Source organism: Anopheles aquasalis, chromosome 2, assembly GCF_943734665.1.
Source record: "Anopheles aquasalis chromosome 2, idAnoAquaMG_Q_19, whole genome shotgun sequence".
Taxonomy (NCBI): Eukaryota; Metazoa; Arthropoda; class Insecta; order Diptera; family Culicidae; genus Anopheles; species Anopheles aquasalis.
In genome coordinates, this window is record NC_064877.1 from 82,225,187 (window position 1) to 82,238,792 (window position 13,606).

The window sequence follows — 13,606 nt, forward strand, 5'->3', positions numbered from 1 at the left end:
TGCCCGTTTCGTCTGGATGATTAAAACATAATAATGTGATGGCGACTCGGTAACACTCGAGGAAGCATAAGTGAGTTCCACGAAAGCCGAACGTTGCGCCGGTGATGTTCATCTTCCGAAGCAGTCACTCATTCCCTTGTGTTCCGCGGAGCATGTTGTACTGTCTCTTCGAAGAGTTTTTATGCTGCGGAACGATCCAAGCTCCCACACAGCATAAACACGACGATGATGAGTAGTTCAACATGATCTTGACAAATTTTGATCATTTTCTAATCGCTACTTGTAATACTCTAATGATAGAGGCTATCATTTATTTTTTTAATGCTCTTGATTGACTGTAAAATAATGGTTTATGCGTTGATCATTAACAATATACTAAAGATGTTTTTTCCAGTATTTATTCAGCATATATTGGATTGATTTAACCACAATGCTAGCCCTAGAAAACAAAAGGAGGATCAGTTGATTCCAACAACAAAATAATTGTTTTCATGATTAATGTTTGCGCCCAATGCTGTTTCATTTGGGTTTCGTATCAGGAAGCTCAGCGCCGTTGAGTGCCGGCGATGAAACACCTTCGGTTTATCATTTAACATTCGACAACGCGGTCGGAATTGAGAGCTTTCGTTATGCTCACCGTTGGGAAGAGAAGGATGGCAGATCGAACATGGAACATTTAAAAGGACTCTCACCGAAAGAGTACCCTACAAACAAATCTTTGTCTCACAAAGATAGACGATGATGGGAGGGAAAACCGGCTCGCAGCTTTGGGTGGGAAAACTCGCTCTAATGGGGCCTAACCGCAACAATAGCATTTGCTTCTACATCTTTTTTTTTATCTTATTGTAACGTGAAACACTCCCAAGCATTTTTTTTATCTTTGATTTCTATGCTCAGTGACGCTTATAACTTTATGTACAATTCGATGGAGACGCACGGTTGCACTTTTTTATTGGTTTTTTAAGGACGGCGTATAACCCACGCATTCATTCCACGTCTATTTTTGGAGATAAAAATTAAAACAGCCAAACAATGCTTTGACAGTTGATTATTTCCTCGTCAGAACAAAGGTCAATAAATGGCACACATTCGGGTTAGATGGGATAGGCGATACCCTAGCTCATGCCCTTCTCTTTGTGGTCCAGCAGCGCCTTACGCAAGTTTCGAAAGGTCATCCCCCAACAGAACCATAGACCGTTGCGTGAAAGTATTATCTCCTTATCGACTCACGCGATCGGAAACGCTCGCAACCATCGGCTATCCAAACGAGGGATCGGAGGGACTGTTTAAACAGTGAACTCGGAAAAAGGATAGAGCGCATTATCTCATGTTCGTTCTCTCCTGAGCATTCCCAAGATCCGCAAAAAGTTCTACATCACGTCCAACCTTTGCGACACTTTTGTAACTTTGTATCCCGTTCGCGCCATTAACCGTTCGCTGAAAGTTTTTGAAACCGCCATGGCCATAGTTTAAGGGTGTTTGGATGTGTGTTTCGATATCCTGATATCGCAAATCCCTCCGGAAGGTGTCGGTGGTACGTGAGCCACATTGCGGCATAGCGTTGGACGTTTAACTGTATTTATCAGACATGTTTTAGGAGAAGAATCTTACAAAAGTTTTATGTTTTTCATTAAAACCATATTTTTGACACAATTGTGACTAAGTAAAAGTAATTTGCCATTTCCAGAGCATCGGATCTCTGTTTCAAAAGTATGTCAGGGATTAACGTAACAGAATCAGCGTTTAACAGCAAATCACTTGGTTTGACCCAGTTTCACAAACCATTTGAAAGACACAGGCGCACACAACTGTCTCCTGCCCAGCGGCAGCCAGTTTGTGAAGAGGTTCCCTTTCGGTCTGAAGCCTCTTCAGCTTGTAGGCCGATTCGCCGCCAGCCACAGAACAACAGAGTGAACCTGCTTCTTTATGCATTCAACGAAGGCTTGTAGTACCATGGTCGGTGGATGTACAAACGGGCCGTATCAAATCTGTGCAATGTTAGTCATGTTGAGAAACTTAAAAGAGAATCCACTCCACCAGGCCCCAGTCAGACTACGAACCATTCAAAGGAGTTGCAGTGTGCTCGTGTGGTATTTGTTTCTCTTGCCAACACACTCTCAGAAGAGGGCTTGAAACAATGGGCAATATTGTTATTTGGGCTTCACTCACTGAATCGTGCCTATCACTGGCATGTATGGCATTGGATTATTTCTGCAATTTTGACCACGAATGGTGCCACTCCACTTCAAATCCGAGTCCTTCTCGTCTCGTTAAGCGCTCGCCACTGGCCCTCACACCCTTTATGTAAACAATGGTGAAGACTCGGCGCCAGATTAGAGAGTCCCAATTTAGAATGCCGCTTACGAAAACAAAACGATTCAAATGAGTTATGTTTACGTTCTGAGATTGATTATGAGCCTCATCCAGCCTGCTGTGATGCTCCTTGGGTTCCAACAAATCCCATTTAGCAAGCACCCGAAAAAAGGCTTATCGCATGCAAATGGCTTTGGCAAATACAAAAAAAAGCACAGTGCCTAAAGCAATAACATGCCAGTGGCTTATCATGCCAGACTTTGGAACGCAGCTGACTCGCCAGACGCAGCGATGTGCTCATGCCGATGCTGCCGTAATCGCGCCACCGCCAAAACATTGCCAGTCATTGTCTGACCAAGCGGATTTAAACAACTGCAAATTGACGCTCTACACTCACGGAAAGCATGGCGGACGGTAGCGAAACCTTAGCGATTCCTTTACAAACATTTGTTAGCACTCCACTCCAGGACATTCCCGAGTTTGAATTGTCCTTTCAAAACATCTCTTACGGTGTGAAGCATTCGCATGGTAAGCGTAAGCATAAGTGTGAAAGGATCAGTGATGGATGTGTATAATGAGTGTGCTTCCAACGCACTCTCTTCCTCTCTCTCTCCCTTCCCGCGCAAGATCGATCACATTCCACCATTCTGAAGAATCTATCCGGAACGTTCCGTTCTGGGCGGTTGGTGGGCATCATCGGACCTTCCGGAGCGGGAAAATCAACACTTCTCAATGTGCTATCCGGATTCAAGTAACTAAGAAGGCCACGTGTTTACCGTGTGAAGTGATTCGAATTGCATTCCGTGTGTTTTCCGCAGGAGATCGAACGTAACCGGTCAGCTGAAGGTCGATGGCCAGCGTGTCACGGAGCACCGGTCACGGAAGCTCATCTCCTACACCCAACAGGATGTGTGCCTGTGGTCTTCCTTAACGGTCGAAGAGAGTCTTTGGTTTGCGGCAGAGTTTAAGCTTCCGGTTGGTGGTCACGAAGAGAAACTCGCTCGCATTCAGGAACTGCTCGGTATTCTCGGTCTTGAACGGTGTGCGGGAACGCTCGTCGGTGACATCTCCGGTGGGCAAGCGAAACGGCTTTCGATCGGTGTGGAGCTGCTGTCCGATCCTAGGGTGATGCTGTTGGATGAACCGACCACTGGCCTCGACACGGTGGCCGCCTTCCAGCTGATGAAGCATGTGAAACAGTTGGCCTTACGGGGTCGCGTTATCGCTTGCGTCATTCATCAGCCAAATTCGCAGCAGCTCCCACTGATAGACGATCTGTACGTGCTGTCAAAGGGACGCCGTATTTACAGTGGACCCACCACCGGTCTGGTACCGCGATTCGCTGAGTTCGGTCTCGTTTGTCCCGTGTTCTACAATCCAGCCGACTACGGTACGGGCTCGCGGCGACGATCAATCGTTTGGTGGCGGCTGATTTCTTTCCATTTCGGGGGTTTCTGTTTTCACAGCACTCGAAGTGGCCAGTCTCGATCAGGAAGATGAACGGCTCAAGAGACTTATGCTGGAAGAGGAAGCGGACAGTTTTCATGAGAATACGCGATTGGCGGCGGAGAAGAGTGTTGATGGTTCGTACCAACGGTACGCATTGAGTACGCGCCACCAGCTAATGGTTCTGCTACGTCGTACCACCACGTGTACGCTTCGCGACTCGGTAAGTGGCATGTTGCTGTGTTCATTAATGTTTTTTGATCAAACAAACAGCTTTTCTGTAGCATTCATAAGTTGAAAACCATTCAGCGAAAACTTATGAATAGATGATCGTTCCTTTAAAGTAGTTTTTTAAAGCTTAAATTGTTTTTTCATCTGATGATAGTGAATAATTCTGCTTTTGTTTTTTATGCAGCGATTATACGAAGAAGCTTTTTACTAATTTGCTCTTTCCATCCTACGTTTAATTACCATTATGCGCTTATAATCCGATGAGCTAAATTACAAAAAAGCAATCAATTACACTATAGAAACAAACAGGACTAGGACAACAAACTATTGAATGCGTTGCTACGTCACTGATAACCAATGAAACTGATAACTGTATTGTCAGTTGCGGTAGGTCGTCAGAAAAAAAAACGCAATCCGCCAATCAGACATCCCCTGAGTTATATAATATTAACAAGTACCATGATCTGAGCATAAATAATTTGATAAAGCAATAGATTAAGATGAGCATAACGAAAGGAAATTATGCTGCTATGTTCTGACACCACATAACCTGTCTATGCTTCGTGCAGTTCCAGTTTAAGGCCCGTATTGTGATTAACATTGCCATCGCGCTCCTGACCAGTGCCGCCTTCTACGATACTGGCAACAACGCGGACCGCATACTCGACAACACCGCCGTCCTCATCATCAACCTGTACGCCATCTTCTTCACCAGCATCGTCTCAGCCGTTGTCGTATGTAAGTATCTCCCGCCGGTCCCCCCTTTTGTGGCAACATTTGGACCTCCAGGCGCAATGAAAAACTATCCAACAACCACAGCACACGAGACAGCATAATTTGCCTCGCTTCCACGCTTCCATTTCCAGACCCACGCGAATCGGCGAGCTTCGTGCTGGAAAGCAAAAATAATTGGTACTCCCTGAGGGCATACTATTTGGCGAAAATCATCGTCGAGCTGCCAACGCTGGTAGGTGTGTCAGGGCATTAGCATTGCTTGCCCGGCTTTGGCTTCATGATTGTCACTCCCTCGTCTCCTCCTCTAGATCCTGTCCTCGTCCGTGTTCTTCCTCATCGTGTACTACTTCACCTCGCAACCGCTCGAGTGGCTGCGTATCGGGACGTTCGCGCTGGTCTGTCTGTTGTTTGGATGGATCTCGCAGATGCTCGGTCTACTGCTCGGCAGTCTGCTGCCAGTGCAGAGCTCCGTCTTCGTCAGCATCCTCATCATGGTGCCGGCTTCCCTCTTTTCCGGCTTCTTCGTACCACTGCGCGATGCCTCGGCGCTGGTGCGGCCCCTCATGTACGTGTCGTTCGTCCGGTACGCCTTCGAGGGTGCCATGCACGCAATCTATGGCTTCGACCGACCGGACCTAGAGTGCCCGCAGGTGTTCTGTTATTTCAAGAAGCTACAACGCTTCCGTGACTTCGTCTCGCTACCCGATCTGGCCTACGGGTACGATCTGTTGGCGTTACTCGCTTGGATCGCCATCCTCATGCTGGCCGTGTACATGAGCTTGAGAAGGCGCATCAAGCAGGACTGACGGGACCACCGGCAAGCGGACAAGCGGACCCGCTGTAATTATGCTCGACTTGTTTACTACCACTAGTGGAGTGTACCCGGAATGAGATTAGCTGTAAGAATCTAGGGCTAAGCAAACAGGAAATAGAAAACAAATAACCTTCGGCCGAAAGGGAACACATCAACAGCGCCTTTCACTGCGCGCTAATTAAGAGTTAAAGCATCAATGTTCTTTTTGGAGCTCATGTTTAACGGAACGATTGGATACAGTCCACATGAATCCATCATGCAGGATAACGACGCACCGCCAAACAAGCACCAACTTTTCAGCCACAACAAATGAAGCCTCCGGCAATGCGGAACCACGTAATTTCCGCTGCTACGTTGCTGTGCGTCCTGCTGCTTGAGTACCCTCGTGATGATGACGATGGCAAGGAAGTTTCACAAAAATATGGCATCATTCTCGGAAACAGGATATGGCACGGGTAACGTAATCTGCCCGGTAAAATAGCACTAATTAAAGAGCAGAACACATACACGCATTGGTTTCGCTTTGCTGCAATACCTGAAAAAGTGTGGTGCGTAGGTTACTGTCTGATGGATCATCACTTGTGTTTTTTTTTTTGTTCAGGATGAGGTAGAAACAACCCTGTTGCCTGAAGCTCTTCGAGCATCCAATTACTACCACCGGAGTGGTACGACACTCAACCCAAAAAATCCAGAAAAAAAGGAGGATAATAAACATACGCGGTAAGGCTACCATACTTCAGATTCATTTGATGGTTGGCGTCAACATTGAACACGGCTGGGCCCCACATATCCCTCTCATTCGTTTCGACATTCATTATTGGCCGGATTGGTCATTAAATCAATTTCACGACCATCAACTCGCCCCTCTCCGCTTTTATGTCATTCCATATGACGCAGCTACATTAATTGCACTCCATCGTAATCAGCTGGGGTGCATTTTCAGCGCTCGAACACGATTCCTATCCTGCCGCCTGAAAGCTGATCGTTTTGATCAAACGATAAAAAAACAAAAGTACCGCATTACACAACACAAAATGGAAAATGGGGAAAAGATTGAACTTCGGCTGCCGGTAGGAAGGTTATGGTGAGTGGCAGGCAAAAGATTGGAGTGGTAGAAGAATAAAAACTTTTAATAAAGCACTCGCGCAACGACTGGACAATGGTGGCAAGCGAGTGGCCAGCCAGACCGGCGCCGTAATGGGTGTAATTTATTTACAATTTTAATTAAATTTATGTCTCCCTTTAATTGCACCCGATGCGAGATAAATTTTCGCTCCTTCAGCACGTGCAGATAGAAAGCTGGGAAGAAAGCGGGGGGAGGGATTGCCAAGCCAAAGCCATCGGAACGGTATCAGCCACGGCCACGGAGATGAATTTTATTATTTCCGCGGTGGGCATAAATCGCGAACCGCATGCTCGCGAACTGCAACGCGCCTGTTGTTGCTGGGCAGACGGGCGGGCGGGCTGGCAAATGAAAGATATGCTGGTGGTGAAAATTCATTTACACTTTTTTTCGCATTCGCTTCTGCATCGAAAGGGATGAGCGCAGAAAGAAAGAATGCGGGAAAAAAAACAGTATCACAACACGGACTGACTATCCAGAAGTGCCACGGTGGTAAAAGTGTTCTCCAAACTGATAGACTGCAACGGACCGCTTTCGCATAAATGAACAAATTCGTTGCAAAGGATTAACAACAGCAGGAACACATAAAACTACTCTGAAGTATGTTTTCCTGGCCAAGAGAGCCATTCGATCGTAATTAACCGTTGGGCAACGAAGTTATGGCTTCCGAATTATGAGTTTCTGGAATGCTGTTTGGTCTATCTGTAATTGAATACACTTCGTTGAATGATTCCGTTGAAACGTTTAATCAGGGAAAAGTGTAATAACCTTTCAAAGAATCCTCCACCATCTGCAATCTGTTTATAGAAATTCTATTATCGATAATAGAATCAATCGTTCTGCCTGGCAGCAGATGATAAAAAGATTTTTTTCTCTCCACTTCTTGATTCCCATTCCCAGAAAGAAGCAGCTCGGAGTGGTTGCACTTTGTACATCAATTGATGCAATATTGCATCGCTGCAACTTGCGCCCTGCTTTAGCCTCCAGTTGGTGTGAAAGGAAAATTGTAAAAGAATTTTCCATCCAGGTGTCTTTGGTGTTTGGTGCTGCAGCAACAGAGAGAGAGAGAGAGCGAGAGCCACCAACACCATCTCGGGTCGATCCCGTATCGGTGGCGATCGGAAACAACGACTTGGACAATCAGTTTGAAGCGGTACATGACGGCGACTTCGCAACGACCAGTGCCCCGTGCCAGCACAAGTTTTCCAAAGTTTTCCAACTGATCAGTCCAACTCAGACCCTCTTTCTCCACGGGTTGCTCTACCGAGGCGATAATCGTACTTTGCAGAAGGCGTTAAAATGTGTTTGCTGAGCAGGAGAAGGGGGCACGATTGGACTTTGGAGTTGTTGTTGATCTTTGCTGCTGCTGCTGCTGCTGCTGCCCAGCTGCTATTGTGTGTTGGCACCGGATAAACAATAGTTTGTTGTTTGTGTCCAGTTTCGTCCACAAGTTGGACATTAAATCCCGTGCTTCAGTGTTGCAATGTTGCGCGATGCTATTAGCTGTAAGCGGCACCTTGTCAGAAGTCAGCAAAAGATTTAAAATGAAATTGTTCAAATCACTTGCAGTCAAATTAATGAATGCACTTTTGTAACAATTCTCAACGGGGATCGATGTTATTGATTTTATCCTTCAGGCTGTTGTTTCCAGCACAAACAATTGTTTGTAAAAACACGTGATACGAAAAATGATTTTTCTCTTTTCTCCGATCGGCTGATAGCTATTTGAAACAAAGGAAAATATCAAACCAACACCGCAGCATATTGCCGTTACAGAATGCTGTCTCGTCACGCCTGTCGTCAGCTTCCAATCCCGATGACGCTAGCCATAAATATTCACTTCCAGCCGACCATCCAGCCAGCCAGCATCCTGTCTGCTAGCCAGCAAACGGAAGTAAATGACACGGAAAAGGGTAAAAACACGAAAAAGAGGAGGAAAACTGGCCCGCAGCTAATTGGAAAAGTCGTCATCGGCAGCGCAGCCACTGCGCCTACTACGTACTAGCCATCCGTTGCATCTAACACCTCCCGCCTGCACCCAACCGTGGTCAACCGAGAGACCGAGCTCGGTAAATGAAGCAAATGAAGCCATCGCAAGCTGGTCCACTGGGACACGCTTTCGCCCGCCCTCAGGAGAACCGAGGTGCCGGGATCCGGCGAGCGAACTCGTGCGAATGGAGAAAACTTTGGGGTGAAAAATGTAATTAGTGTTTAATAATTTTCCGCTTCGCTTCTGGGGGGTCTGGAGAGTCGACGTATTGTGCGGCACAATTTTAGTTTCAGCCAGACACAAATGTAGTTGTGTTCCGGGAACTTCGAAGTGTTGCCTTTTGGTCCGTTAGGTGTAGCATAAACTCGGTCTGCGTTCAGCACCAACCGTAGCTGTTTCGGGAAGAATGATTTGAAAATTCATTAAACTACAATCTGCAAACTCTAGTAACCGGAATGACTTATCTTGTCCATAAATCCAACGCTCTGCCGTGCACGAGAAGTAAGACAAGGCAGCAGCGATCCCTTCAAACTTCGATCCCCAAATCGATAAGGAATGCAGTGATTATGGAAGGTTCTCGCCTTTTTGGGGGGGAAGCAAGCCTGAAACCCAATAAATCATAAAATCTCCCCCCTCTTACACTACATTACAACCTGCGCAACCTCTTCTTCGATACCTTGTAGCCGAGTGGCGGTGTAAGGTCCCCGGCTAAGGCACATCCTCACAAACTCCAGCATAACTCAGCCCACTGGATATTGTTCTACTAACAATAAATAATCCAAAGTTGCACCTTTCATGTTGCAACCGAACTGGGATGTCCGAAGAAGCCAGTGCTCCCCCAAAAAAAAGGGGGGCTTCCAAAAGCCCCCATCAACCACGAGTGTGCAGACTGAGGAGCATAGAAAATGAGGAAAGGTCGGGAAAGTGGGACACATTTGAAACTATTTGCAACAAACCTTCCAGCACCGTATGCAGCTCCCAGTGCATGGCAGATCGTTAAAAATTTATCGCTTCGTCTACCCGCTCAGGATCCACTGTTGGACACCGAGTTGAAGCAGAAGGGAGAAAACAGGCGTGGGAAAAAAGGAAACCGGAAAGCCAACATACAGTAGTGTCATCAGGCAGCAGCAGCAGCAGCCAGTGTACGTGGACGAACTGGCGCGCACGTCGCTTGTATGACCGATAACGAAGCGATCCTCTCTCTCTCTCTCTCTCTCTCCGTAAGCAAAAAAAAAAGGATAACAGACCGAGACTGAGACAACGAAAAAAAAAACAGATCGCATCGGATGATATCCTCACTCACGCCACCCTCACTCATCGCCTCGATCCCTATCCGATGCCGTGTTCCTTTGGCATGCTGTCCATTTCCACGTGCCAACGAACCAACTTTTTTCCGCTTTGGTGCAGGTCCGTTTCTATCAATTCTTTCTGCCACGGGTGGAGTTAAATTATGCATTCAGCATGTTCCTTCTTTTGCTCGTGCACACAAAGTTTGATCATTGTGTAGACCTCGCACGCTCGCTCCCACCTTTGCGCTCCATATTTTCAGGGTAATTGTGTGCATTCTTCGGCACTGCCATCGTCTATTGTTGCACCAGGCCGGGTGTGTGAATGTGTGCTGGTCTTTACAATACTCCAATGGAGCCATGGGAATGGAAACCGCGCGTTCGTACGGCGTAAATCATTAGCACACGCTCGCGCAGTTCCCTTCTGGTGTGATGCATCCTAATGCCTTGCACTCAAATATGCCAATGGCAAGTGTAGAGGAAGTGGAAAACATGATGATTTGTGTCACCAATAGTTCGCTTAGACGACGACGACGACGACGACAATGTAGTACGGCCAGTTGCGAAGGTTGCAATTATGTACGCTAATTACTCATCATTAGACGGAATAATTGACGATAATCAGCGCATTTAGCAGCGACGTGCATGTCGTGTCCCCATACCCACTTGGGAGTGATCGTGCACCCTTGCGGGCACTGCAGGAATCACTGCACAGCGGTTTGTAGCTCCGGCGAACAATTAATAGTAGACCAATCGGTGATGAGTGATGAAATGCTTTTTCTCAGAACAAGGACGCGATGAAATATAAGCATATAAGCCATCGTGTATGCAGTGATGCATCATCACTCTGCTCAGAAAATTCTCGCGATAGCTTAACATCCCATTTCGAATGCTGCAATCAGAGGTGCACGAAATTTCGATTCCCGCGCCCACTAATGAGACCACCCACCGAGTCAAAAGGGCTGAAAAACATCCTTCACCATACGCTGTACGCCCCCGCGAGCTAGTTAGAATGTGATTAAAATCAGTGCTGGACGAGAGTAATGTAATGTGGGCTGTGCATCGAACGGGGACCACGGACCGATCGAATTGGATTGGTGCACATGGTAATTGGAAGATAATTTCCGGAGTGTCGACTGATTGGAACAGCATTCGTTACTGGCTACCCAGGGGATGCGAATTTTCCCTCTCTCTCTCTCTCTCTCTCTCTCTCTCTCGGGAGCTGGTGAGCTCGAATTTTGCGCGATCAATTTCGATGAAACAAATCACCGTACCATTATTGCATTCTGCCAAAAGGTGTAGAGAGCTGTCCCTGTTGGGCAGCGTGGAAATTGGATAAAGTATTTAATTTGCCTTGTGCATATTGAAATAACAACATTCAGTTTTGTTTTCCAACTTTCTTTATAAACGCCATAAAAGAATCATGAGAAATTTGTTCCAATTACCATTCACTTATACTAATTCTCAGGAGATCAATCATCGATAGTGATACCAATTTTTAATCTTTATACTACTCGGACTTTAACATTATTATTGTATGTCCGCTAGAATGGTTAGTTCGCTTCCCAAGCCAGTAAATTACAGGCTATTGAATAATTAAACCAAATTTAAACTTAAAACACAACCTACAAACTTATCAGTCCGTCTGATTTAATGTTCCTCTAATACCTCTCCCAACCCTAAAGTAAGATCGATTGTGCTGTCTAAGGCACATCATGGCCATCGTTTAACCATACGCCATCGACTGAGATTGCAGATATCATAAGAACACAGGCCATTCAGCTGGAGGGCCCTCACTCCACGTGTACGTGCGTTAAAGGGTTCCGGTTCCACGGATACCGGATCTTTCGACGAGCATAAATTTGAAGCGACGAAAAATAAAACATACATCCATCCGAATGCACCACCTCCATACGTGTTACGACCGCAGACACACTGCACCAGAGCGTTACTGTACCACGCACCGACCGGGGCTTTAGTGAGGTAGTTATTATGCAGCCGGCCGGAACACATTTATCGTACAATCGAAGTGAAGCGGCCGGGACCAGATCCTGCCCGACCGGCCAACCGTACGCCTCGGACTTTGATCACATCGAGCGAGGCCACAATTTATGCGCAGTTTTTCATCGTTATCGCGCGCGCTCCCTTACTCGCGCGGTTACAATGGCCAGACCGGATAGTGAATGGGTTGTTCATGGGAGCCTTGAGCCTCTTGTGTTCGAAGGCGTGCCTCTTCTCCTCTTCACCGAAGAAGAGGCCCCCTGATATTATTTATCTCCATCGACTGCGTGGCCACCACTTTCCGGCCACTGGACAGCGTCCGGAAATCATTCCGGAACAGTTTTGCTCACGAACCAGCTGGTTGCCGCAGCGACGTGCAGCGACTTCACTTGGTAGCCAGTTGGCGAGGGTTCTAATGGATGTAATGCAATTATTTTGTGAAAAACCAAATGGAAAGCCTTTCCAGTGGAAAATGACTTCATATAAAAATGGTAGAATGCATACACTTGAATTTACTTGTTTGGAATTTGTTTGCAGAAATGTTTACCAGCGGCGCTCACAAAACTCATCGTTTTTAATTAAATGAACGAATCCCATTTCTGGCGTGCTGCACCTTGCTCGGTAAATATGCAAACTCGTACCAGCCAGCCATATTTAAATTCCAAATTCACTCGCCGGCACGCCATCCTGACCTCACCGGAGAGGCGTTGAAGTAGTATGTTTCCGGTGAAAACAGACATTTAGAGACGCATGCCAGGGGCGGGGAGTGTGTCTAGTTTGCGGTCGTGAGCATAATTCACTGTATTAGAGAACAAGAAGCGAACACCGTGTGCAAACGGGGAATGAGCGCGAAATGAGTGTTCTCCAGCGGGAAACCCGATTGACCGTACGTACGGTACGGCATTCCCAAAAAGGACGAAACGCCAAAGATGCCAAACCGATATTCCGTTCCTTGCCGGATGTGCTGCAGTTGCGGCAAACCCCGGCGAACCGTCTGCAACCGCCTGCCGTTCCTACTGATCGTCCTTATCGCAGTGAACGATATTCAATGTTTACCAATTAGGGACGAGTCGAGCAAACATCGAGCTCCGTGCCGTGCCGCCATGGAGAAAGCATGAGTTTTATGCGATGCGAAACCTCGCTGCGCCCTGCTAGCTTCGCTTTCGCCTTCACTTTGCGCGTTTAAGCTCGCAGTAAATCCTGGCTTTGCATCCTGGGGCCGCTGGTATCTTCTCTCGTTCGTCAGCAACGAGATGCACAGTGCGGCCAAAGGCGGCCAAATGGGGGGAAACGGGGAAACGATAAAAACAGACAGAAAACAACGAAGAATAGTAGCATGGTTTGCTAGTCTAGTAATTTATGTTCATATAAGCGTATAATTCCGCCAGCGATAGTGGGCAGAAGATAGGCAGAAGGGCGTTAAAATATCGTTCGCGAATCAGCACCAAACGTGCTGCGGAGGCATCGCAGAACAAGAAGAAGCAATTGCGATCGAAGCAGTACTAGAATGCTTTAAACTTCCCACTGTTGGGTGTCATTCAAAAGAAGCATTCTCTATCGTGAAGGAATTTACGTGCCACAGGAAATGGCTTAAGGATTGCTTCCTTGGTAATCAATAGCACCCGACACACGGCGAGCGTTGAAGCTCCCCTCTCTTCCCATTTTCA

General features: G+C 46.8%; 1 protein-coding gene across 1 annotated transcript; it reads left to right on the top strand.

Moving 5' to 3' along the window:
• The first annotated feature begins 2,717 nt into the window (after positions 1 to 2,717).
• LOC126577468 (ATP-binding cassette sub-family G member 1-like) lies at positions 2,718 to 5,531 on the top strand. The gene is made up of 7 exons (XM_050239129.1): positions 2,718 to 2,841; positions 2,941 to 3,064; positions 3,132 to 3,703; positions 3,780 to 3,982; positions 4,560 to 4,728; positions 4,857 to 4,957; positions 5,034 to 5,531. The coding sequence occupies exons 1-7, from the start codon at positions 2,718 to 2,720 to the stop codon at positions 5,529 to 5,531; spliced, it is 1,791 nt and encodes a 596-aa protein (XP_050095086.1).
• The last annotated feature ends 8,075 nt before the right edge of the window (positions 5,532 to 13,606 follow it).

What these genes read in the sequence shown, in the direction of transcription:
- LOC126577468 (XM_050239129.1), top strand. Translation starts at nt 2,718, where the DNA reads ATGGCGGACGGTAGCGAAACCTTAGCGATTCCTTTACAAACATTTGTT. An exon ending in CTACAATCCAGCCGACTACG is followed by an intron (nt 3,704 to 3,779) that starts GTACGGGCTCGC and finishes CTGTTTTCACAG; the next exon opens with CACTCGAAGTGGCCAGTCTC. An exon ending in CGTGTACGCTTCGCGACTCG is followed by an intron (nt 3,983 to 4,559) that starts GTAAGTGGCATG and finishes TGCTTCGTGCAG; the next exon opens with TTCCAGTTTAAGGCCCGTAT.